Source organism: Lygodium microphyllum, chromosome 5 (assembly GCF_053477565.2).
Source record: "Lygodium microphyllum isolate KBCC chromosome 5, Lygodium_microphyllum_v1.1.10, whole genome shotgun sequence".
In the NCBI taxonomy this organism is placed as follows: Eukaryota; Viridiplantae; Streptophyta; class Polypodiopsida; order Schizaeales; family Lygodiaceae; genus Lygodium; species Lygodium microphyllum.
In genome coordinates, this window is record NC_141139.1 from 109139781 (window position 1) to 109166638 (window position 26858).

General features: G+C 40.6%; 1 protein-coding gene and 1 long non-coding RNA gene across 2 annotated transcripts; one reads left to right on the forward strand and one right to left on the reverse strand.

Annotated features, from left to right (window-relative positions):
- Nucleotides 1–1981: 1981 nt before the first annotated feature.
- Nucleotides 1982–22841, forward strand: LOC148036269 (uncharacterized). The gene is made up of 3 exons (XR_015690924.1): nucleotides 1982–2117; nucleotides 2283–2486; nucleotides 22509–22841. It is a non-coding gene; the product is annotated as an uncharacterized LOC148036269 (long non-coding RNA).
- LOC148036270 (uncharacterized) lies at nucleotides 2019–26555 on the reverse strand. Its single transcript, XM_087678293.1, has 6 exons — nucleotides 24364–26555; nucleotides 24081–24173; nucleotides 22088–22188; nucleotides 21931–21977; nucleotides 2548–2624; nucleotides 2019–2462 (listed from the first exon to the last, which is right to left on the reverse strand). The coding sequence occupies exons 1-6, from the start codon at nucleotides 25672–25674 to the stop codon at nucleotides 2019–2021; spliced, it is 2073 nt and encodes a 690-aa protein (XP_087534419.1). The 5' UTR covers nucleotides 25675–26555.
- Nucleotides 26556–26858: the final 303 nt, after the last annotated feature.

The following is a 26858-nucleotide window of genomic DNA, read 5'->3' on the forward strand; positions in this document are numbered from 1 at the left end:
CCTTTGCAAATTTTGCAATTTTAGCCATTGTAGAAAAAGAAAATTTTAGCCCACTCAAAAACGTGTTCACAAAGCGGTCTCTTAAACTAGCTATGCAAATACACTATTAGTCAAACTTATAAATGTAAGGCAAAGGGGAAATGAGGCTATGAAAGGCTATGTGACTAACATTCAAAGCCTCTACATGAGAAACCCTTTTGCTAAGTGACCAAATTCCAAAACTATAGCTACAATTTTTATTAATGGGATTAAGGATAAGGACTACCATTCAAAGTCTCTACAAGAGAACCCCCTTTGCTAAATGATCAAATTCCAAAATTATAGATACAATTTTAATTAATGGGATTAAGGATAAGGAGATTTGTAAAGCTCTAACTAGGAACTTGAGCATAAATCACGACCACCTAAATGTAGTATTCAAAGAAGTTATCATGGCAAATGGCTTGTTGAAAGAGAGGAATAAGGGGGAAAGCACAAACAATAGGCATCACAATGTAAGGACAAGGTGGCCTACGAGACGCCATCGAGAGTATATCCATATGTAATGTCATCTCATCAATAAGGTGAAGATAACAATAAAGTAAGTGGCATATGAAATAATGATAAAACTAAGTGTATATTGAGACAATGCTAGAGTATGAGCATGCCTAGTGTCATCTCATTAGTAGAATGAAAACCTTAATCTAACACTACAATTTACAAAACTATGGTGCAAAGTATAGGCTATAACTAATCTCAAGATTTGTGCATGATGTCAACATGATGTGATCCCTACTTGCTCAATTGATGTGCTTGGTGGTGAATCTTTAATGTTTTGTAATGATGGCTTTGATCTAAGAGTGGTGTGGCCTCCTCAATCATGGTCTTGATAGATGGGGTCATCATGCTCAAAGTGAAATGCCTTTGTCCAATGTCACTCCACCACATGGAATGGAAGGTGTCTAGCAAGTTGTCTCTGTCTCTACTAGGCTACTAGTAGTTTCTGTAAGGTTTGATCTACGAAAAAAATCACTATGATGTGTGTGGGTCCCTTGAGGTGAGCTAGTCCCATCTCGTAATAGTGCCATTGAACATTTTCGGAGCACTAGGAGGAAGAGGCCTAGGCATCTCTGGTCCTCATACTCTATCTAATGCAATCATTAAAGATGCAAAGGTACTATTTCCATATGTCATTGTATACTACACATCCACATATATAATGCTCCTCCGTTTTAGACTCTTGGTCACAAAGCTAGCAAGTCTTATCCTCATCTGGGACATCTATCCCATCTACCTATATCCATCTATAGCCAATGAGAGGAGGTGCAAATCTATTTAATAGTAGCAAGTACGCTCTGGGAGGGGTGGTGTCCATGTACAGTGGTTGAATAGTGAATTCATCATCAAGAAGAGGTGCAAGAAGTGACTCCGGTATGGTAGAACTATATCCTTCATCCTAAAGGGAGTGGTGGATGGTAGCTGATTCAATCCTTAGAATATAAACTCTAATTGATTGAGAGAAAGTGTAGGGTAGTCGAGACTATAGCCTTCAAACAAGATCAATCTTTTCCTCTCGACAGTCATCTCAATCTTTTTCTCTCGAAGGTCTACTCCAAGAAGCTCGCAACTAGACAGATTGGCCAAGTTCATGAGGGTTGGCCAGCAACATGATGTGCTTAAAGGCAAAGGAGAGTATCCCCTATGGGACCTTCTGAGAGGGATCGCTCTAAAGGCAATCTGAACCAACAAAAATACTGTTGTGATAGCGTAGGAAAGCAACCTGCTTGCAAGTAGTGTCTTCAGTCGTGTAAGGATTCAGGCGTTTTCTTTTAGTGTGTGGGTGCGAGCTTCTCTGGCACTTTTATCTAATTGTACCTACATCTGCTTGCTCTTTAACTCATGAGAGAGAGAGAGGGGGGGGGGGGGGGGGGGGCGGAGATTGATTTTCCTCCACACAGACCAACTTCGTCCAGGAAGCATTCTGAGTTGGTAGAGGCTTTTTCCCGTTTCTTAAAAACATACGCCGCAGGCTACTGTGTTCATTTATTGAAAACAATGATTTCATCAATCGGTCTGCTATCGGCCTCAAACATGGATAACTCCTGAATCAAATTTTCTGGATCCTCCAAATCATTCACGTAAGAGCCTTCTGCAATCTTGATTGTTGATGTAGTGCACAGCAGAACATCTGGTATTGGCTCAGCAACATTGTTTGAGGAAGTAGTTCCATCATTTTCTGTCGTCTTCTGATCACGATCATGAGGGCTCAATGCTAACTGTAAAGAGTACTGTTTTCTGTCCAGCGGAGAGACTTGGAGGCTTTGTTTTTGTTGTTGCTGCTGCTGGTTTTGCTGTTGGTGATGATGATGAAGGTGGCAGTGTTGCTGCAATTGTTCTTGATGATGTGGTTGCTGCTGCTGCTGCTCATCTTTTAGGGCTTTGGATGGAATCTCTGCAGATGCAACCTTCTTACCACTTATTATCTGCAGAACACTCATGTCATAAAAGTGAGTTCAACAAACAAAATCAAAACATGCAATAGTTTTGTCAATGAGGGAGCCAACTTACATATTTTCCTGTGGCTGGGTTTTTGTACAAGACTACAATGTCTCCCTCCTGAAGGTGATGAGATCGCACAAAATGTCCTGTAGAATGATGCACAGTGTTTTGCTTAGATATCTAATATTCTACCTTGACTCAATTTCAAGCTCAACAAGAACATGTTATACTCTTGCGACAAGAAGCATAGGATTAGAACGATTAGATAACCATGATACAAAGCCTAGGATAACATGAAATTGCCCACAGTTTCTAATAGTGGTGATCGGAACACTTGCAAGGACATAAAATGCCACTGGGAGGCTGTCCAGCAGTAAGATAAACAAGGTGTTGATACACAGTGTTATATGTTACACGAACACACTTTTGGCTGGCATGGCAGAAGATGAACAAGGACTAGATACAGTGTGTTATGGTTGAACACCCTTCTGGCTGGTAAGGATTATCAGGAGAATCAGCTTTGGCTGGCTGACCGGTCATCGTCTGGAACACTTTCAGCCTATTTATAGGCAGGTTCCCTCCATTCAGTCATCCTTCAACACAACTGCATCCTAGCTCAGAGAGGGAGACCGTGCTTACTTCTGGTGATTCAGTGCCCAAGCCTTTGCACTGTTGTTGTGCCTTGGTATAAGGATTCCATTTCCCGAGCATATTCTCTTAGAGATCTTGTGTTTCTTTGCAATGCTATTGTCTGTTCTTGCAGTCTATTACTGCATTGTCTCCTTGTTTCCATTGCTGCCCAATATTTTGGCATGGTATTAGAGCCTACTCCACTAGGTTCTGGTGTTGCCTGCTGTGTTTTAACTCCTGTTTTCAGATCTGTTTGTGCATAGACTGCCACAAAAGTTTGCTTTTTCTGCTGCCCATTTCTGTGCAGCCTGTGCTACTGTGCAGACAGCCGGCCAGCAGTTTTTCAGCCCAGATGACCCCCAAACTGCCTGAATTTTGATGCTGCCTGCCTGTGTTTTCAGTTTACTGGCTGCGTCTTGCTCATTTGCCTGCATTTTGACATTTTCTGCTGCCATTTTTGATAGGACAGCTGATGTCTTGCATCTCCAGCCTGGCCTCTTGGTGTTTCAGCTGATGATTTTGCCAATATGCAGTCTTTTTTTCCCCCTGCCGATTTGCCTTCTTGCAGTTTGCGTCTTCAGCAACTTTGCATTTTCAGCCTGATTTGTGTTTTGAACTGTAATGCTTGCATTGAACTCATAGTTTTGGGTTGAGTCTTGGCACATACCTCCCTCTAACCCTTTTTTTGAATTTTCATCTTTGCATCTCCTCTCAGGCGGTGCCTCCATGTTGCTCTATTAATGATAAGCTCAAGGGACTTGACTATCTCACCTAAAATGTAGTGGTGATGAAGGCTTGGTTTGTGTAGAAACACGTGTGGTTTGCTGTTGTAGAAGCCATCTTGCATCCTTGGATGCCATCTCCTATTCCAGATGATTGGAGCCAACGATGAAGAGACAGTTCTTCCTTGGGATATAGATGATGCTTGTGCCTACTTTGCTCTTCTTGGATCTCTAAAGAAGTCTTTCCAATGGTACCTCCTACAGGATGGCTTCAAGAGTGTGGGAGAAGTTACAACTTATGTACGAGGCCTCACTGACCATGCGAGCTATGACCCTCTGAGGTCAATTGCAGACTATTTTGAGGCAATTGATATGATTTAGTCATTCGTTGTTTGGATGACATAAATACAGGATCAACTTTGACACATGCAGTTCGCCCTTCCAAAAGCATACCTTGTGGAGATTGTTCTCTATAAGCTTCCTCCAAAGTTTGATGGTGTGGCCAATGCCATGCAAGCCTAGACATCAATAACACTTCTCAGTTTGAGCATTATATCTTCGTGCTACTTGAGCATGAGGCTTTTTTCATTTAGAGGGAAAGCTACCATCCCACTATGGTGATCGAGAAGAAGCATTTGCAACTTTAGAGAGGGGTGACTCGTGAGAGGTAGAAGAAGAAGAAGAAGGCACAATGCTATCATTGTGGATCCAAAGAAAGCAAGGTCATAGTGGCATAGCTGAGGGAGAAGTGGAAAAAGAAGAAAGGTAAGGACTCTTATGAGTCATCATCCACAACATCTTCAGATTCAAATTTCAACTCAGACCCTTCGACCAAGCTAAAGGCCAAGGCTACAAAGGCTCATCTTTTGCAATGAAAGCAAAGGCCGTCAAGGCCTCCTCTTTCGCCTTCTAGCCCTAGTGGTTCTATCATTCCTCATGACTCCCTAGCACCAAAGAGGAAGTGTGAGAGGGTGCTAGTGGTGGGGCCTCCTAGCATCATTGATATGGAGGTGCAACGGACCTAGAGTACAGCATCCCACATGTATTTTTGAAGTCTAGCAAGTGTCGAAATCCTAGAGCTAGAATTAACATCTAGGTTCACGATGAGCTGTTTTGCTTGACCAAGAGTGGTCATTGCTCCTAGTCTAAGCTCACATAAGGGTGTTAGAGATTAGTCATCCCTTGGGCTAGCACTCTCATGATACAATTGGTGTAATTAGTTCTCTCGGAGAGGGACTTATACATTTCCTATCAGTTATTTGGGCATTTTCAACAATCACAGTGTATAGGCACTTGATTACAGGTAGTGATAGTGTCACATGGCAGGCTGATGTCAAATCGCAGTTTTTTTGGAGTTACATACAACAATCGGCTGCATTTATGAGGCTACTTGCTAGTTGGCCAGTTTTGCAAGCCAACCTACCTACTTTTTGACTTTATTTTGTGGTAAGTCATTATGATCCTCACATAGCCACTGACTTATCGCTTATTATATTTAGTTTGTTACACTTATCTACAGCTGGCATAGATATAGCACCAATCGATTAGTATAGTCAGTTATGCACTGTTTGACTTAGTAGGCCACATTCCTTTATGATATATCTTATCTACACTTTGTATACATTGTATAAAGTGTGGAAAAAGAAGAAAAAACCAGCAAGAAAACGTTTTGGTCTCCATCTCTCTTCTTGTGTTCTTGAGTGAGCTTCCTCTTGTGTGTACAATGTGTGTTTGGCGCTACAGCTCAAGCAAGTCTCTCCACCACCTAATTCTTAACATGGTATTAGAGCGGCACCACTGAGAGATTAGTTTTGAAGGCTGAAGTGAAAGAGAAGAAGCAAGGTTCGAGCAAGTAAGCAACAGGTAAGAAGCTCTCCCATTCTTCTACTCTTTCTCTTGGATAGTGCATGTGGAAGCACCTAAAGTAGGGCAGGTGAATCTCAAATTGTTGTGAGGTTTGGTATACGAGCAGAGCATTGTATATTGTGCAGATAAGCCATTATTTCAGGTAAAGAAAATGAGCCACAGCTGAGTGTCCCTCCGACTACAAATAAATTGAAGGCATGGAAAGAATATAATACAAAAGACAAAAAGGTGATGTATTGGCTATGTGCGGTCATTGATAATACTATGTTGGGGCATATCATGAATGCAAAAACTTAACCTGCAGCTTGGACAATTTTTAAGAACATGTTTTCAATAAATACAAAGGTACGAAAGATTCAACTCAAGCAAGAGTTGAATACCTTGAAGAAAGAAAAAATGTCTATCAATGAGTATGTTTTAAAGGTGAGAAACATTGTAGATGCTTTAGCAACGATTTACGCAATACCTAATGATGATGATGATTTAGTTTCTACTTTGGATGGTCTTAATAATGAGAAGACTTGAAAATCATTCGTCACTTTAGTATATGTACGAAAGCCATTTTCAGATTTTAATAAGCTAATCTCTCTCATAATTACCGAAGAGATTAATATGCAAGGTGACTCATCTGAAAGAAATGGTGAATAGAACCAAGCATTTTACTCAAGTTCGAAAAGGAGACGTGGTAGATCCTCTTTGAGAGGCCGTGGTATGGGATGTGCTGGTGATAACCAACAAAACAGATTAAATCAACAATTTGGTGAAATTTAGGTTTTAGAAGAGTATGGAAACTTTAGAGACAAGGAAAGCTCTAGAGAAAGAGATGGATGGCAAAACAAAGGTTTTAAAAATTCTACTATTGTTTGCCATTATTATGGCAAAATAGGTCATTACAACCCGTTGTTTTTCTAAGAATAATATCCATAGTGGTAAATTGTAGCAAGGAAACTATGCATTGTCATCACAACAAAATAAAAATAAAAATGAGTGTATGTTTATTATGCAGCATATGATGAATGCTGTTACAGGAAAGGGAACACATGATGATGTATGATATGTTGATTCAGATGCTTCTAATCATATGACTAGAGTCATGTTAAATGGTTTGGAGAGATGCAGGACTTACAAAATCCAAGTTATGTCCAAATGAGTGATGATTTATGCCACCCAATTTCACACATTGAAAAGGTTTCATTGTCCTTACATAACAACCGGACAAAGAGTTTGACAGATATATTATATGTGCCATCAATCACAAAGAATTTAGTGCCTATTGGTCAAAAGGGAAAGCAAGGGTTGCAGGTTTGATTTAATGCAAAAGGTTGTTTTGTAGAAGACTTTAATGACAAGTATAGGTTGGTCACAAAAGAAAGTAGAGTTGGTCGCATATTCACTTTAGATGTTGAAATTCCTGCAATGAATGCTGCTATGTATGCTAAAGAAAAAGGAGTGGTTGCAGACACTGAAATATAGCATAAACGTATTGAGCATGCAAATGTGTAAAGGCTGAAATTAATGCAATCCAAAGGATTGGTTACAAGATTGTCTTCTTTTAGAGTTGCAAAATTTCATAAAGTATGTGAAGCATGTCAATTTGGTAAGCAAACAAAACAACCCTTTTTACATGACAAAGAAGTGAGCAAAAATATACTTGATATTGTCCATACAAATGTTTGGGGACCTACATAGAATGTATCTCTTGGTGATAGCAAATACTTTGATTGTTCAAGGAAGCTATGGATATATTTTATAGTAACATGAAATGGGAAACAAGAACGAAGACGGAGTCGGGGATGGGGACGGAGAACGGCTAAAAGCAAGGAACGGAAACAGAGGTGGGACGCGAGAGGGAACAACATACATAAATAGCATTTTAAAATATATGCAAGTGATGTGGTGGATGGATGTGTGGGCATAGTAATAGAGGATGCCCATTTTGTAGCTTCTTGTCCCAGTCCCATCCCCATATTAGAGCCCCCTCTCATGGTGATAGAGGATGGCAATTCATTATTCATGTTCCCATCCCTATTCCCAAAACCGGTCCCATGTTGCTGTGTGTGTGGGTGAATGTATACTACTAAAAAACATACAAAAAACCCACAAAAAAACCATCCCCTAAAAGACATCCGCTCCATTTTTTTAAAAAAAGAAATCCCCTATCAAAAACGTCCCCGAGTAGGAAACGTGGTAGGGGACAGTCAGGATGAGGGGACAACTATTGGGGACAGAACAGGGAACGTCCTTGTTCCATTTTGGCGTCCCCATTCGGCCCATCTGTTCGGAATGATGTTCCCACGTTCCAGGCCTCGAGACGGCTGTTACCTGTTACTATGGTATATTTAATTAAGGAAAAGAATGATATATTTGAGCACTTCAAATCTTTCAAGACAACTGTCGAAACAGAAATATGCTTTAAAGTTAAGTACTTGAGATGAGATAGAGGAGAGTACCTCTCTTATGAGTTTAGTGGCTTCCTAAGGTCTCATGGAATAAAGAGGCAATTTACTTGCAAGTATACTCCACAACAAAATGGGGTTACAAAAAGAAAAAATAGACATATTGTAGAAGTTACACAAGCATTGATGGCTAAAAAGAATATGCCAAAACATTTTTTGTCTGAAGCTGTTCATACTGCTGTCTATATTATGAACAGAACTTCCATAGTTGCAATTCATGGGATGATCCCGGAAGAATGCTTTACAGGCAAGAAACCCTATGTATCACACTCGAAAGTATTTGGTTGTATTACATATATTTATGTCCCAGGATGAGTTGTGAAAGAAGCTTGATCCAAAGGCTGAAAAATATATTTTTATTGGATACTCTTTAGAGTAGAAAGGATATCATTGTTATAGCCGTATCTCAGGTGAGTTCAGAGTGAGCAGGGATGTTATTTTTTGTGAGATGAGTAGTTGATATGCACCTATTGGTAATGTATTAGATGATGATAATGATCATGATAGCTATGTGCAGAAAGGAAAACGAGAATCACAGAGCCTTAGTGGACTAGAAATATCATAAGGTACTATACCTATAGTTAGCCCTTGGTCTAGGAGACTTAACAAGTAGTTCCACATCTTGAGGTGGATCTACAAGTGTTGCAGGTAAAGACAAAGGAAAGAAGAAAGTATTGGATGGTAGTGATACATCTACTAGTCATTTGGGATTTGATGGAGATTCTAGTGGTTCGAAAAGTTTGGATGATAAGCTTGGTATTCCTTCAATCAAGACACCAGGTGTATAGAGAGCACATAGTAATGTAAAGGCTCCACAAAGTGATCCAATGGTACACAGGTCTAGCAGGATCAAATACCCTGTTAAAAGATTTGGTTTTGAAGGTTATGTGGCTCCCATTATGCTTATATAGTAAACGTAGTTGAGGATGTTGAGCCCACTTGTTTTGAGAATGTTGTTGATCATGCTCATTGGAATGTAGCAATGGATGATGAGATGGTTGCATTGGAAGGCAATAAGACTTGGAATTTGGTACCCTTGCCTAAGGGCAAGAAAGCTATTGGTTGTAAGTGAGTTTACAAAGTCAAGCATAATACAGATAGTCCAATTAGGAGGTATAAGGCTAGGCTAGTTACAAAAGACTATACTCAAACATATGTCATAGATTATAAAGAGACATTCGGTCCAGTTGCTAGGATGACAACTATTAGATGTGTAATTGCCTTCGCAACAACCAAAGGTTGGAGTTTGTAGCAAATGGATGTTAAGAATGCCTTCTTGTGTGGTCAATTGCAAGAAGAGGTGTATATGGAGCAATCAACAGATTATGAGGATTTAGAGCATCCCACATATGCGTGCAGGTTAAAGAAGACACTCTATAGGCTAAAACAAGTACCTAGAGCATGGTCTGATAAGATCGGAGAGTATCTTGTCAATATTGGCTTTTATATTTTCGATGTTGATCACTCGCTTTATGTGAGAAGGAAAAATGCAGGTTTAGTCGTTATAGTCATCTATGTGGATAACTTGATTATTACAAGTGACACTAACAATGGGATTGCTAAAGTTAAGAACTTTTTGAAAAAGAAGTTTGAGAAGAAGGATTTGGATTAGCTGAGATACTTTCTTGGTACTGAGGTGATTAGATATAAAGATGGTATATGGCTATCCCAAAGGCAGTATGACTTGGATATGTTATCGAAGTATGGTATGACAGTATGTAAGCCTCTTTCAATACCATTGGAGCAAAATGTAGAGTTAACTGCTGACATTGGGGATGAGATAGAAGACCCTATTATATTTAGGAGGATAGTAGAAAGTCTAATTTATATGACTATCACAAGGCTAGACTTGAGCTGAAGTCCACTTTACATTATGGACTTTTTTATGAGATAGGTAAGGATATACAAGTATTTGGATACACAGATACAGATTAAGTTGGTAGCATATCAAACAGAAGATCTACCAATGGATTCATGTTTTCCCTTGGTAGTGCAGCAGTTACATGGAGCAGCAAAAAGCAACCTACGATTGTTTTATTGAGTACAGAACCCTAGTATAGAGGTGCTGCTATGGCAGTATGTGAGGTGATATGGCTGTAAAAGTTATTAGGTGATTTGGATGTGAAGGAAGATGGTCTAATTGTCATTCACTGTGACAACATGAGTAGCATACAGCTAGCTAGGAACCCACTGTTCCATGTTGGGACAAAACACATTGAGGTACACTACCACTGTGTGAGAGAGAAGATACTTGCAAGAGAGATTGGCTTGGTATATATCAACACACAAGATCAGGTAGGTGACATTTTCATAAAGGCATTGGGTGCAAAGAAGCTTCGAAAGTTCCGAAGCTTACTTAAGAGTTGTAGAGATAGAATTAAGCTTGAGGGGAAGTATTGAGATGGCGAGCTCAACACGAACAGACATTGATGATGGACCGCCTGGCTAGATGGGTCCACACGTCTACATTTAGCACGTCGGTGGTAATTATAATCCTTACATAGCCTCTGACTTATCACTTATTGTATTTAATTTGTTACACCTACCTACAGCTGGCATAGATATAGTGCTAGTTGATTAATATAGTCGGTTATGTACTGTTTGACTTAGTAGGCCACTTTCATTTATGTTGTATCTTATCTACACTTTATGCACATTGTATAATGTGTGGAAGAAGAAGAAAAAACCAACCATAAAAAGTTTTGACCTCCATCTATCTTCTTGTGTTCTTGAGTGAGCTTCCTCTTGTGTGTAAAGTGTGTGTTTAGTGCTGAAGCTCAAGCAAGTCCCCCCACCACGCGATTCTTGACAGAGAAACTACTAGTCTAGGTCAGCGAATCATCCATTGAGGTAATTAGCTCAGCGCTAGCTAAAGAGAGGTAGTGAGTATATGTGGATGTGGCTGAGAATAAGGTTCATTGTGGAACTACATTAAATTATGAATTCGTGGTGTGAATAAGCAGCAAACAAGTTGCTATTTGCTGCGTTTCTGTATGCTGCCATCATTTTGCCCTCGAGTAAGACCTTAGTTGACTGCATCCTGCCACATTTTACAGACTTACCAATTTCCACATGCTGTGTTCCAACTACTACTGCGCTGCATGACATTCTAGTTGTCGTGTGGGGCTGAAGCCACTGCATTTACTGTTTACAGCAGCATTTTGATTGGTCATGTGCTTCTATTGTGTTCCAACCTATCATTCCAATCCGTTGGTTGTGCTCCATGTTGTTTTTAAAATCTATACTCCTCAGGCACTAGCCTACTCGAGTTTTGGCATCATCGAAGTTGTTATTGTGAAGTACAGACTTTGCAGTCCCAAACCCCAGCTTCATCTGAGAGTTTGCTGCTATTTCTATAGTTTGACATGCTGCTTTTTCCTCAGCAATCTAAATGCCAGCTTCATCTGAGAGTTTGCTGCTGTTTCTATAGTTTGAGCATGCAACTTTTTCCTCAGTAATCTAAACTTCTTTGGGGCTTGAAAATTTGGATGGGATTGGGACAGGCTTTGGTGGGTTTGTGATCCCAAGACTTTTCCATCTTTGCACTACACTTTCAGTGCCTTCATCTCAGTTTCAATTGTTCAAATGACAAGTCTTTATAGAAGACTATCTTTACAACTTACAAGTTCCACATAGGAAGCACACTGACATTCCGATATTTTCACGTACTTTAGAGTGGGATGCCATACAACCTTGATATTGCTTAAATGCACTGAGTTATTTGTAAAACCAGCCTTCCTCCTCGGAGAGAGTGGTGGCATTGCAACTTACAAGTTCCACATAGCAAGCATGGTGGCATTGTGATCTTTTCATGTACTTAAATGCACAATTTACCTTAACAATCTTGGACACTCCACACCTTGTTGGCCCCAAAATTGACGCCCCTTTTGGTATTTCTTTAACTTTGATAGCTAATGGACTGAAAAAAGAGTTGAGATTCCACAATCTCCTTTGCTATTCCAAAAGTCCATTGCTGTAATACTAATCAACAAGCATTTTGGACCAATCGCCCCTTGATTGTCACCTAGGACTCGTACAAATGGAACCACCAACTGGCTAAATGCTGCCCCCAATTTAGAATGAATGGGCTAGCATCTAAATTCCCTAATAATTACGCAAATTCTAGGCACTAAATTGAGTGTACAATGCCTTCTTCAAGTGGCATGGATCTTGAGGTGGCTGTCAAACCCTAATTTCTGCAAAAATTTAGAGTTTACGACATAAATCTTTTTACTGTCCACCAAATATGACAGTGATTTGCTTCAAATGGCCGAGAAATGTTGAGAATGACTGAATGACTGAGCAAAGACTAGAGAAGGTGAGAGAATGCCAGAGGGAGAGAAAATTCAAGAATTCTTCTTAGAGAAACCCTTTAGTTTGGCTGCTGCTTGTTAAAAACTGCCTTAGGAGTTGTCACCTATTGCTAGGGATGCTAGAAATTGCTGTCGTCAGGCATCAAGTGCTGTTATCAACTCCTATAGACCCCAAAATTGCTGTCACCTACATCAAATGGGTTGATTACTACTGTTTCAATCTCCAAAAGGTCACCCATTACAGAAAAATCAAACCAGCAGCATGTTCTCTCTCTCTCTCTCCCCCTCAACCTAAATGAACTGAATTCATCTCTCTAGCCTCCAAAAACCTTTTTTAGTCTTGCATGGGCATTTTTGCCCAGTAGCAGCCTTCTAAACCCATTTTCTAGCATTATCCAACCATTTAATTGATTTTCAAAATTAAATAATTTTGAAAATTAATTTCAATCCTTTTGGCTCTACTCAAAATTAAATGTACCTATCCATAATTAAATTGGCTAGGCCATTTGCAACCTGGAGTGGTCCCCAATCTCTGTTGACCCTTAGACTAGCATTGATTAATTAATTAATACTAGTCTCTATGTCACCACTGACACTAATTGGCCAAACAACTATCCTAAGGTCAAAACTAACACCAACTAATCCCCAAAGCCCAACAAGCATAACTTATCACAACTTTTGCCTTTGACACTCAGTGCATCCCAAGGGTCCTTGGCCTATTACCATAAAATAACTATCATGTGCATCCCTTGCACATTTTAATCAAATGTTATCGGCAAGATGAAAGCATCTCAAAATTTTACATCCTCGTGACAATTTGTCTCGGTTGCCCTCACACTCAAACATACACACAAGGGAGGAGAAGAAAAGGTGAGAAGTTAATAATTTTTTATGAGCTTTAAAAAAATAAACAATAAGATATATCAAAAAACGACTAAGAGACCAAAGAGACAGTAGGGTTTGCGGGGAGAGAGACAAAGTATGTTTAGCAAACACTAAGAGAGGAGAAACTTAGAAACACAAAAAGAATACTGTGATGATGCATTGAATCATGCTATGAGAAGAAATGCTAATACAATGGAGCCGAAGCTCAAAAGATGACTGCACTATCCTACTATCTCAATTAGGCGGAAGCACTTGTGGGAAATCTGCACAATGAAGGGAGCGAAACGCAATCCTACGGGCAATGGGCTATCCAAGTAATCACTGGAAGGTAAAGGACAACTATCGAGGAAGTAACAACAATTCTCAAATGCCATTGGAGATAAGGAAGATAATCACCAATTGTCGAGGGAGCGAAGCGCAATCCTCAAACACTAGGAAGATGGCCTAAGCAGCAAACGCAAATCCCAAAGTGTCGAAGTTGTCAAATGTAGAGAGAGCAGCCCAAATGCTGAGACTAGGTGCAAGATGATGATGTCAAATGCTGCAAAACACAAATACCTAGGGCTCAAGAAGTTGATGCTAGGGTTGAGAAAGTGGATACCAGGTGGAGACCAATGACACCAGCAAGGTGGAGCCTCCAAATATAGCCTAAAAGGTAATGGGAACAGGGTGCTTGAAGGAGAAGAGAAAGAGTGGCCACGAACTGCAATGTCCTCTAGTGGGGATATGGACAACAATGGATTGGAGAGGGAAGTGTGTTAAAGTGACAAAGAAAGAGGAGTAAAGAATGACTAAAGTGGGTAGTAATAGTGAAGAATGAATGAAGTGACGACCTATTTATAAGCATAATTTGTCTAGGGTGGTGCCCCACTCCCACTGACAAAATGACCAGAATGTGAACACCAACCCTTTTTGGAGCTCTCAATGCAAAACCCTAAATAAAGTATGTACACTGAAAAAGTGGTTTCTCAACAAGATAGTGCTTTATTTCTAATCGTAAATCACCTAAAATGCCTAAAAGTAGTCTAGCTTGTGATAGTGGTCAATCAATCCCAACTAATGACCATCTAATAAGGAGGTGGCTAGGTCCAAGTCGATATATCACTTCCTCTCATAGTGTGCTACTACTTTGATCCTTTGCCTAGAACATCCTGTGAACTATTTGGTCCAAGTCCTCTTGTTGGAGACGGTCGTCCTCCACCATAAAAGTGAATATCTTGTCTCTGCCACCAGTAGCAATGAGTGCAAGGAGGATGTCCCCTATGGAGAAGAGAATCCAAGTTTGAGAAGTGTCTGTAGCTATTCTCTATTCAAGAGATACTCCTGTCATGACCTCGATCATAGCTTTGGTGCCCTTGAGACTCTGTAGTCTCTACCTCTAGATCTACTACAATAACTCTCAAAATGTAAACCAATCTCCCATTGAGGCAATCACATGCATGGAGAACCTCTGTCACCAAGGTTGTGAATCTTTAACTTATATCATTTAGAACAAGTAACTTGTACACATCACGATGAGATTAAGTCAAGACATCACAATGTAATAATTTGGGTAGTGGGGGATATTGGCAAAAAGTTGTAAAGGATAGCCACTAGTGGCTACATAGAACACATCTAGGCCAAAGACATTGAATAATCCCTTGGGAATGACTTTCAATGTCATAGGAAAGAGTATTAAATCATTCAATGTCCTAGGATATAGCTTGTGAAAGATTTCAAGAACTTTCAAGTTTATAGAATTTAGGAATTTAAACTTGATGTTGGCCAATGGCCAAAACTTGGGTAGGGCCAAGTATTTTTCTATTTATTGAATTAAAAGTAACTGGAAATTCAGTTGTAAAGGCTGAGCTTGCCGAGGTAGATTTGTCATATCACAACGAACCATGATCAGGGCATGCAAGGTTGGAAAGGGGCTTGTAAGAGAAGTTGCAGGATGCGACCTGATTTGAGTGACCATTTTGGGCAATCGACAGCAACTTCAGGGCAATCTAGGGCTGGCGATTGCTGTAGGAGACCTGTGTAGGGCAGGCAACCTGATTTGGAGACCCTTTCTCAGTAGACAACAGCTTCTACATGCTCCTCAAAGGCAGCCGACTGCTGTTGTGGGGTAGAATAACAAACTCTCTCCTCTCTCTCCTACTGCTTCTCTCTCTTCCATGCTTGATGAATGACCAATTTGGTCATGAAAATTTCTGTTTGGAGTCTCATCTGTGGACTTGAAGTGTCTCTATTGAAATTTTGCTGATCTCAGGTCTGTAAACCAGCAAGAATTTGACATCCATGACTGCCTTGGGATGTGTGCATACATGTTTCAGCTATGCATGGAGGATTGCTGCTGTAATTCAGCCACTTTGACAGCAGTTCAGAAGGTATTTGGTGGTCTACAGAACATGCAATAGGAGAAGACTCAATTCGGCTTCTTGGACATTCAAAATTCAAATCAAGGGATTTAGGGTTGCCGGTTGCAAAGGGAACAAGTTGATTCAGATTTGTTAGGGATTGAGCCTTGATTTTCTAGAATTGGAGATTTTAGTTGACAGAATTTGGAGGGGTTTCAAATTCTCACTCCGATCTCCGACATTTCGAGGGCTGAAGCCTTTCTCTATTGTATTTGAGCAACTTCTAGAGTTAATAAAGAGAAACGCCACAATGGGCATCTGAATGATGCATTGCTTTTTAGCATCACATGATGCCTTAACCAACTTCTCAAACCTCAATTGTCCTTTCCTTTGAGTTCCCTTTAGCATTCTCGAAGCTAGTAGACTTTCCATGCAGCAAAAGCATCTGTTGTGTATGCTGTCTCTACGAGTTGATACATGCTGTTTATAGTTGTCTTTATGCAAAAATCTCTAATTTCCTTAGGCAAATTACAACAATACTTCTCAATGTGCTTAGAAAGGAGCATAGATCTATAAAAAGCGACTCACAACAATGCTTCATAAAACTCCTCCTTATACTCTTTCAAAGAAGCGCATTTTGAAGCATCCAATGTGTGCCAAGCAGTCATGATATCCACCTCAAAAGTGCTTGTCAACCAAGCTAAAGCAAACAATTGCTTTAACTAAAACCCAAGCAGATGGTGCTTTGCCATGCATAAAAAAAGTTTACCACTGCAAAGCATTACCCTTAAGAAAGTTGTGGTAGTTTGCGCTTTTGATGACTTAGTGAAGTACCCCTAAAATAGGCTACATCAAATTGTTGAATGAATGCCAATGCTCATAGCTTATCCTAAGTACAAGTAAAAGCATCAAACTTTACAGCTTTTCCCCCTTAATTCTATAGCTTTGTACTTTGGTGCCAAGTTATTGTAAACAAATGGCTGCCAAGATGGTGCATTGCTGTTGTACCACTCTAACCAGCATTAGACATGGCATTTTCTAGACCAGCCCCAATTCGATGGATACCAAGCAAATCATGAACTCTAGAAATATTGCCGAACATCCCAGTTTGCATGCTAGGTACCATACCAATGTGACTATACATGAGATCTTGCATACTAGCTGCCACACCAAGATACATCTATCCAAGTATTCGATGCATTCTTGTCGAGAACCATATATATTAGTGCCATGCGTTCCAAAAGAATTAGTATGATGACCAGCCATAGCATGAAACACAAAACCACTACCAAAATATCTTGGATGCCCACATGTTAAGACATAGCTTGCTGTCCCAAAGGCAAAGAGTATGCATTTTTGTTTGAAATTTTCATACATTTTGGGACCATGTCTGAAAGCAAACATTGCATCTACTCATTAGATGCATTTGTTGGATCCTAAGGCTGTACCACATTGCATTTTTCTACATTATATGCTGTTCCGAAGCATCAAGAGGTGTTTTTCCCTTTTCTATCTTTCTAATTGTCTTTGGTGACTGCATAAATTCAGTAAAACATGGGTCCTTGGTAAGTTGAGACAAGGTTCTCAATTCTACCATGAGTTGAGCTTTCAATTGGGCATTTGAGTCCTCTTTCTCTTTCTGATTTTCAGTATCTAGAGGCATTGAAGTACCAACTTCATGAAATAAACCCTGCAGTTTTAGTATTTTGCCCATACTGAATGCTCATTCCATGATCAAGCAATGCATTACTTCCATTGTCTTCTGATTCCTCAAATAGAGAGACATAACCACAATGAGATTCTTCATTGCTTGAAGACATGCTTGCTGAGTTTATGATAGGTGAGAATAATTCCAGCAATTTAATTGCAATCTAGCTTGTAATCAAGTGCCATTGGCCCACTTACTCAAGGGAGTTGATGTATGCCGGCAACAGAACCATGGATAATCAAATGAAATTTAACACTTTACCAACTTTGGGCTAAACTCCCTTCATGAAAAGAGACAAACTGACACCTATCCTAATAGGTAGGAATCTGAAAATTCTGAGGATATGGCTGATCCTAGGGGCAAAAGGCCTAGAACTTGGTATGGATTTTAGGAAAGGAAGGTTAGAGATCAGTTTCCAAACACTACTTGGTGAAATTTTAGAATTTTTTACCTATGAATGCGTGGATGTAGAAGATTGACATGGCAAATCATCCTTAGGTGTTGTAACTTTACCTTGATATATTTCAATTAGAGCCAACATTAGATTGTGCTCATTCAAGCTCAACAAAGCAAGGAGTCTAGATTATTGTCTAGTACTCTGGGGGGGGATAGCTATTAGAAGAAGTGCACACCATCTACGTTCATCTCTACTTGTGAGCTAGAGTCTAAGTCAAACAAGGATGATAGGAGCTCTAACAATTTATTTTCTGTCAATTTATTTGAATTTTGTCCCATACATTTGAGGTGTAATTTTTTTACTACATTTCACTCCATGCAACATGTTTTCCTCATTTCTATGCAAGCATTTATTACCTAGGGCAAGATGCATTTTATCAAGCATAGGTAGTGTTTTCATCACATCTGATACATTTTATGTGTTTTTACTAGTCTAAGGCCAGATTCAACATTTAATGCAATTTACAAGCTGTGTCCCCCTCCATTGTTAGCAGTTCACTTTTCATGCCAGCCCTTCTCATCCTCATTTCCATGTTTTATCTTCATCTTGTGCCCCTATTGACACTCTTTGCATGTTGGGAGTGATTGAGATCAGCCTTGTATCATTCAGATCTAGGTAGTTAGGTACGGTCAGGCTAGTAAATATTACTTGTTTTAACATGAGAGTGGCTACCTATGAGATAGAGTGTTACAAGGCATTATCCATTCAATACTCTTACAGTTTACAAACTCGAAATATCTTTGCTTCAATTTTCAACTATGAATCATGAATATGATGAGAGGTTGAGACAAAATGTAAATCCAAGACTCTAGTCACAAGGAATTTCCAAGATTCAATTTCGTTTATAAGATTGAAGACATGTATAATGGATCAAAAAAAGGAGCTAGCTATAATAATGGACCATTCATGGATCATGGTATAGCGAGTCACAGGTGCCAAGTGGCAAGTACAAAAAGTTGTAGATACGAAAAGAACCTAAAGGCTAAGACTCAAGGTGACTTGTACGTAATGCGAAGGCTTCATGAAGAGGCCTAGGCATTGCAATAGGGGTAAAAAATATAGAGATATAAGTAGAGGTAGGGGAAGGAAAAGAAGAGGAGGTACAGGAAGAGGAAATAGAAATAGAGCTACACATAGGGGATGAGACACAAGAGGAAGAGGAGGATGTACAAGTAGAGAGAGGTGGATGGAGGAGAGAGAAACATATGAGCTTGTAAGCGAGGTAGAAGAAGAGGTGGTAAGTGAGGTACAAGTAGAGGGCAATGAGGATAAAGAGGAAAAGGTTAAAGCAAAAAACTACTTTTCTTTTAACAACTCACAAAAAAAGGAAAAAGGGGGAAGACAAATCGTACATGCCCGATCAGATTGGACAGGTCATACTATATGGATCTGTCTGTGGACGGGCAAAATGCATCCATGATTCAAATTTTTGTCAATTTGTTCCGTCAATTCACCATGTTCTTTCTATCTCCTCCTCTCTCACTTGGTGTTCATTGCTTTTCTCTATTCCGCACTCACATGTTATCATTCACCTTAGAAGCCAGAGTTCCTTGAGGAGTCGTCTCTTCAAAGTGTGTTTTTGCTGGGCAGCTTCATTAGCCACCGAGGCAGCCATTCAATCAGCTGATCATCATTAGGGGAGTGCTACTTACCTGGATTTCAACCAGTATGACCTCTTTCTCAGCTGTTGCGAGCAGATTCAGCCTGTTACAGGCTGGGTTTTCTGTCCCTGCCATTAGCTCTACTTGCATTCTGCAGATTTGCACCCTAAGTAGCTGCATTTTGATTTTTCAGCCCTGCACACTCCTCGGACCCCAATTGATTTGCTGGACATCAGTTTTCTGCCATGCAGCAACCCAATGGGATATTCATAGGGGAGGTAGCTATTGGAAGTTGTGTGTCATGTATGGTCATCTCTTGCTTGTGAGCCACAGTCAGATCTAGACAAAGACATTGGGAGCTCTGATATTATATTTTTTGTCAGTTTATTTGTTGCATACATTTTAGGCGGAAATCTTTCCATATATTTCACTCCAGGCAGCCCATTTTCCTCATTTCCATGCAGGCATTATTGCCTGGGGCAGAGAGCACTTTGTCAAGCATAGGTAGCATTTTATGCATTGCATCTGGCATATTTTATGTGTTTTTACTGGTCCAAGGACAGATTCAGCGTCTTATGCTATTTACAGGCTGCCTGCCCCTCCATTGTTAGTAGATCATTTTCATGCCAGCCCTCCTTATCATCATCTCCATCTCCTACCTCCGTCTTGTGCCCACACTAACACTTAAGCCAGCTTTGTATCATTTGGATTTGTGTGTGTTTGCTCCCTCAATTCACTACATTCTTTCTCTCTCCTTCTCTCTCAGTACATACTATGACAGTATCATTTGCTATTGGTGGAAGCCGGAGTTCCTTGAGGACTCATCTTCAAGCTACATTTTTGTGGGGCAGAATCATCAGCCAGCTAGGCAACCATTCCAGTCAGCTGATCATCATCAAAGGAGTGCAACTTACCTGTTCAAAGGAGTGCTCTTTATTTGCATTTCAACCAGGGTGGCCTGTTTCTCAGCTGTCATGAGCAGATCAGCCTGTTACAAGCTAGGTTTTCTGTCCCAGCCATCAGTCCTACTTGCATTTTTGCAGATTTGCACCCTCAATAGCTGCATTGTAACATCTCAGCCCCAAATATTTCCCAATTGATCTGCTAGACATCATTTTTCTGCTGTACAGCAGCCAGGCAAGCCCCATACAGGCTGATACCATCATTTTCCGGGTCGTCTACATTAGCAGCAACAATTTTCTTTTCTTTTTTTTTCCAGGTTTTCTTTAAGGATATATATGGCAAACAAGCATGACTAGCATGATCATGTGGATTGGGACTGCGAGTACTGTCATAATGATAACCAAGACCAGGAAGATTGATCGACATGCAAACTGTTACCAAGTTACCTCTGGACACCTTCATATCATGCTATCCCCGTTTCCTCTTCCATGGGCCCCAATCCATAATTGGCTATTATTATGGCACCATCTGTTCAAGTGCCTATACTACCCTACTTCTGGAAAGCTGGATGTGACAAATCATTCTCTATGGTTGTGCAAAGTGGAGTGCATCCTCGACACCTTTGACCTAGGAGGTTGTCACAATCTCTCATCACCAACCCGCTGTGGATCCCTAGGCTGGAGCGATCTTGGGCTCAACAGCTTTATGGGATCAACTCAATGCCAAAGCCCACTCATTTCTCTTTTTGAGCTGTACAAATTCTATGTGCATGCATGTAAGTGTAAAGAAATACTCATCTACAAATAACATACACGATCGTACAACAGTATAGACTGATAAAAGAACTCAGTAGGGTTAGGGAAACTCAAAGACAATGAACACTAAAGATGAATGAATAATAATGAATAAATACAATGCTGATGCAGTAAACACACTGTGCCAGTGAATACAAAACCTCGAACTCCCATGTCTTAGGGACCAAGGCAGAGTGTGAGTTGGAGAGTGTGTCATCCTATGCATGAATCCCAAACACAGCACAGTCTCGTAAGTGATCAGTAGCAGAAAATGGAGATCAGGGTGGTGCACCTATCCAGATTAGGCTAATCACTGCCAGCAGCAACAGGGTGGCTTTGAACAGGGTAGAGTCGGGCAGAGCAGCTGCCTAAAATGCAGGAGAAAACTGAGGTGAGGTGCACAATTTTACCACCTCATAGATGACACATTCCATAATATAGGTTAGCTTTCAGAGTAGAGAGAGTGGGCCCAGCAAGGGTAAACCAAGAAAGATGAAGATACGCATCAAAGAGCATCATTACTGACTAACCTATCAAGATGACATAGCGTGAATTTTTCTTTCAAAACTTCTTTCCTTTTTTATAAATTAACCTCCACACTCCCTTTCAAAATTTCTAGAGTTTTCACATATAAACACATAGATGAGCTGGTTAGCTTTTCAAACTTGCAACTCATTCTGAACTACTATGCCTTGACACCTGTCCAACACAACCTTGTACAAACAAGCATTCACTTTAGTCTTTGGCATTGACAAGTTTAGTTAAGGGAAGCTCTGACCTGTACTTTCTAGCAAATACATCCGTGTTTTGTTGTTGGGCCAAAATCTGCATAGACCAAAGAAAACATATGGAAGAAATAGAAACCATTTTTATGAGGTCTCAAACATTCAAATCTCGACTCTCAGCTGGTGCAATCATCATACAGAAGTTAAAACCTGAATCGCAAGTTCCAGATTTGCGAGGTCTGCAAATCCTCAAAGGGAAGAGTCAGTCCTTCCTTTGTATCAAGTTGGGGAAGGTTTTTCTCAGCCTGCCTCTGTACATGCAAATAGAAGTTTGGTTCAAGAAGATTAAAACTGAATGAAATTTTTGAACAGTATACACATTTTCAACGTTGCTGGTTATCCTCTGAAATTTCCACAGTTATACATATACAAAATAAACAGGTGAAAATTCATCAGGGCATGTCTACAAGCTATAGATAAAAACAGAGAAAATTCTTCATTATGTTTTTTGATTTGCTCTCACAAAAAAAGTCTAAAACGAAAGGGAATACTAAGGCATAATTAGGGCAAAATCTTGATACAACTACTTCTTCTCTCCTACTTATTGTTGTCAGATCAAGCCATTTTGCAGGTTTAGATTCATCCATGTACACCAAGATAAAGAGGTTGAAGCCATCTGGGCAGATAGATATGTTCAGAGACTTGTAAGGCAAAATAAGCAACAGTAAATACAAGTCAAAATAAGCAACAGTATATTTCACGTGACTTAACAAAATTTATCACAAGAAATGTCACTTGTATCGAGAGACCATTTTGAAACATATCTTTGCAGCATTGAAGGAGTAGGAATAGAGTTCTGTAACCTTACCTTCTTTCTCATGCAGTTCCGTTACTTATCAAGTAACTTGGGTACAAGTCCAGGTTCCCAGATGGAATAATCTAGAACTTGGAAGCCCTAGAAAGGATATTGTATATGCAATATATAGTGTGTGTTAGAATGGTATTGAAAGAAGCTTTCTACTTCAAAAGGAAAGCCCAAGAAGCAATCAGACTATGAGGCTCAAGGCTGGCAATGAGACTCAGCATAGATGGCTCAATAGTACTAAACAAATTTTGCCTTGGACACTTGGCTTCTCAATGTCCTAGGGGAGACTACAGGCATGTTTTTGACTCCTTGAGATACCAAAAGCAAAGCTGCTCTTGAAAGAGTAAAAGCAAAGATGCTCTTGAAAGAGTGAAATAAAAGCTGCTTTTTCTCAATGTCCTAGCAGAGACCACAGGGCTGCTTTTGAAATACCAAAACACTTTGTGCATCTTAGAAGACTCATGAGGTGGTTCATTTCCTCCTATGTTCCTCCCTAAGGAAAGAAGTGTCCCTAGCATTGCCAAATACCAAGAAAGCCTTTTTCTAAACATCCATCAATGCTCTTCACCACTTCCCAAATGTCCTAGTGCCCATTGCCTCTTGTCTGTATGGGAGAACCTACTCAGTGAACCATTGAACTCTGACTTCAGACTGACCTCAGAACTCAGAGTACCTGTCTTGTCAACTTTATAGAGTATGTCGCCATGCTGGCAGATAGCAAGTAAACTGGTTGTAACTAGGCATGTCATGATGGGATACCCTAGCACAAAACCACTAACCTGACTGCCTCTGAGATTCTTGGGGACAGCAGGATGGTTTCTAAGCCAGTTAGTACATGATCAACATCATGTACTAACTGGCTTCTAGCCAGTTGGTGCTAGATCAACATCATGGGACCATGGAGACCAGTTAGGATACAATACCCATAGCTTCTTCGGCATGTATAGGTTCTTGGAGTAAGATTGGTCTCACTTTAAAGCTTATTTTAAGATTCTCCCCAACTGCAATATATGTGGAATTACAAATCATGGGGACAGAACTCTTGGCAATAGTTATGCTTGATCAGAGTTAGGAGTTAAATGCACTAATGCAGATATTAGACGGAGACTCAAGTGAGGTACACCACAGATGCACTAGTGCATAGAGCTGTGTCTACTGCAAGAAAGATGAGGCTAACTGCTGGATAGACACGCACAAAACGTTTGACAAATTTACAGGACAGATTTGAGTTCTAAATGAAACTAGATTCTCAAGGTTGCATAACTTTTTGAAAAGAAACAAAGAATTAGGTTCCAAAAGTTGTTTTCCCAATACATAGAGAAGCTACAGGTCACTTGCCTTCGGCAGTACAATTCGTCCAAGATTTCCAACGTCACTAGGTTTTAGTTCCTTCTGTAAAAGAAACTGTAAATCCATCTCCAAATGTTTATTCTGGCATAAACGGACACATTGTTCTTCAGTATGATGTTATCACAAACCATGTGCAAAAGACAATAACTGCCAAGCTAGTTATGATTCTTTTCATGCCATGAAACAAGACTTGGAGCTTTTCAATGGATCAACTAGAAGAACTGTATGTTAGGGTGCTGTGAGGATCTCTGTGCAAAGTAGACTAGTAGACCTTATTAGAAACGCTACAGTTTTGTCTAGTGACTTCTGTGTCACATAAAGTTGGAGCCCATTTCGCTGCAGTGGAAAGCTTGGGTATGAGGTGATGGCAACTCATTGGGCTGCGCCGTTGTCGTTGTGTGTGCCGTTTCCCTGATGATCGCACACCTGTGGGATAACCATGTAGAACTGGGTATGAGGTCATGCTATTCACCCGTCCAATCATATATGGATCAGTATCTTTCTTCGATGCCTGTTCGCAAGCACTGGGGTGACTATTGCATCTGTCTTGCATCATAAAATCTTGGAACTTGGATTGTGGGGGTGATGAATTCAGGTTCATGGGGGCAGCTTCAAAGTTGGCAAATCCCAGAGAGTGATAGGATTGGCATTGAAAACCAGGCAAAGTTCCAAATTCTAGGTGGTTTGTTGGATGCTCAGCTTTGATGTCAAGTTGAAAATGTTGGTCCTTCTCTGAGACGTTGAAAGGAATTGCACCCATCCCTAGATAACTAGGGCTTTCATACGGAACCAAACCTGTAAGAGCATAGGACTGATTTTGTTGGGCCGAAGTTAATGAGACTGGGTTTGGTGTAGGCACCTGAATCTTCTCAGGCAAAAGATTATGTTGATTGTCGGGGTGATCTTCTAGTCCAGGTATGTGACTTTCTGCTGAATGCAACTTCTTGAGAAGGCTGTTAATGTCAGGAGGACAACAGATTTTGATGAAATCAGAGAATTCAAAACTACACCTTTTTGCCATTGTTTGAATGGAGACCCAGAAGCCCACCTCAGAGGTCCTTGACTGAAAAAATTCTTGTGAAAGCCTGTGCTCAAGGTCTGGAATCACTGCCTTCAGTAGGTCAACCAGCCCCCTACTTCTCTCTGTGATATTTTCTGTGTTTCCATGCACAGATGACAATGTATGTTCCATCTTTTGCATTTCAGAAAGCATCGCTTTGTAGATTCTACTTTTTTCCCACAAGTCAAATGAGCCATTGATTGCTTCCTCTTTGCTGGTGCATTTCTGTTTTTTTGGAAGAGGCAAGGCATCAGTTGAAGTTTCATGGGGCTGCCAATCCAAGAGTGTGCTTTCACTCAAGTTCCTTTCCTGTGAATCTTGTCCAACTGGCACCTCCTTGATATTGATTTTGCCGGTGAGCATCTCTGATGCAATCTGGTCTGAGATTTTTGTCGATCCACTCTTCGGGAGCGAAAGGCCGCGCTGCAGGAGAGGTCCATACACCATCTCCATGTCTTTGGTGAGAACTTCTTCTAAGCTAGCGGACTCCCAATCCATGGAGCTACTTCCGCAATCCACCATGGCCAACCTCAGTCTGGTTACTACGTGCCTGGGGCAGCATTTGAAGTCCCGGCTGTGGATGAGGGCGGAGAGAGGGTGAGTGGTGGGGCCGGGGCCGGGGGGAAGAGACCGAGGCTGTACTTGTGTGCGTCTTTTCTCTTTCTTTAGGATTGGTGCTCTGTGCGTTCTCCTTCTCTTTCTTTGGGTTTGCTTCTGTTTTCTCTGCCGTGTCTCCTTGTGAATTAAGCGTGAGTGTCTGTGTGTGGGGACTGTGACTCTGCGAGAGAGAGAGAGAGAGAGAGAGAGAGAGAGAGAGAAGAGTTTTTTCGCCTGTGCGTGCGCGCGGGTGGTATTGTAGGGGGAGGGACTTATGAGAGGTGGTGGGTGCAGCAGGAAATGAGAAATTATAACGAAAAAAAAGAGGCCAAAATGAATAGAAAATATTGAAAAATAAATAACAGGAAATGACAACGACAAATAAAATAATAATAATAATCGGAAAAGCGATCCTAATTCAGGGAGGTGGCCACGCTTTTCTCTACGAGTTCTCTCTTTGTTTCTGCTTACAGGAAGGGACAGAGGAAGACACACGCACGCACGCAGACACAGAGAGAGAGAGAGAGAGAGAGAGAGAGAGAGAGAGGGGGAGGGGCGGGCGCAGCCAGAATATGTTATGTGTAACACCCACGTACTCCCCCACCAACAACTACTTCTCCGCCTTTCGATCTCTTAACATCCAGTTCCCCCGCCCTTTTTCCCAAAAGCCTTTCGCTTTGCAACCACCTGCCACCCCCCCTTCCTTTCTAGGAAACCTTAACACATGTCTATTGCTATAGGTCCAAATTCCAATATCCCACAAATATGAATTTTAATTTATGAGATAGGTTTTTCACCTAGGTCATTCGATCCCTTGCTTAGAATGATTTCACATGCCTCTAGATGACCTTTTGTGATCGCTCGCATGCAATCGATAAGACCAGAAATATAAAAGTGTCCAAGGGATGAGTAAATTTGGGTGGAGCAAATGGCAAAGCCTACCACAAAACCTAGACTACACACATTTGAATACTTGAATGTGCATGCACTCCTTGGACTAGAGACCAACACTTTCATCTAAGAAGCCCAGTAATAATTTATACGCTCCTTTCAACCTAAAATATGCGCAAATGTTGTCTACCAACTCTGTCCAAAAAGCAACATATCGC

Excerpts from the sequence above, each read along its gene's own strand:
- LOC148036270 (XM_087678293.1), bottom strand. The coding sequence starts at position 25,674 with ATGGTGGATTGCGGAAGTAGCTCCATGGATTGGGAGTCCGCTAGCTTA. Across the intron at positions 2,625-21,930 it reads GTATTTGCTAGAAAGTACAG|GACATTTTGTGCGATCTCAT; the intron begins GTCAGAGCTTCC and ends ATCATTCTACAG. Across the intron at positions 2,463-2,547 it reads ACCCAGCCACAGGAAAATAT|ATAATAAGTGGTAAGAAGGT; the intron begins GTAAGTTGGCTC and ends AGTGTTCTGCAG.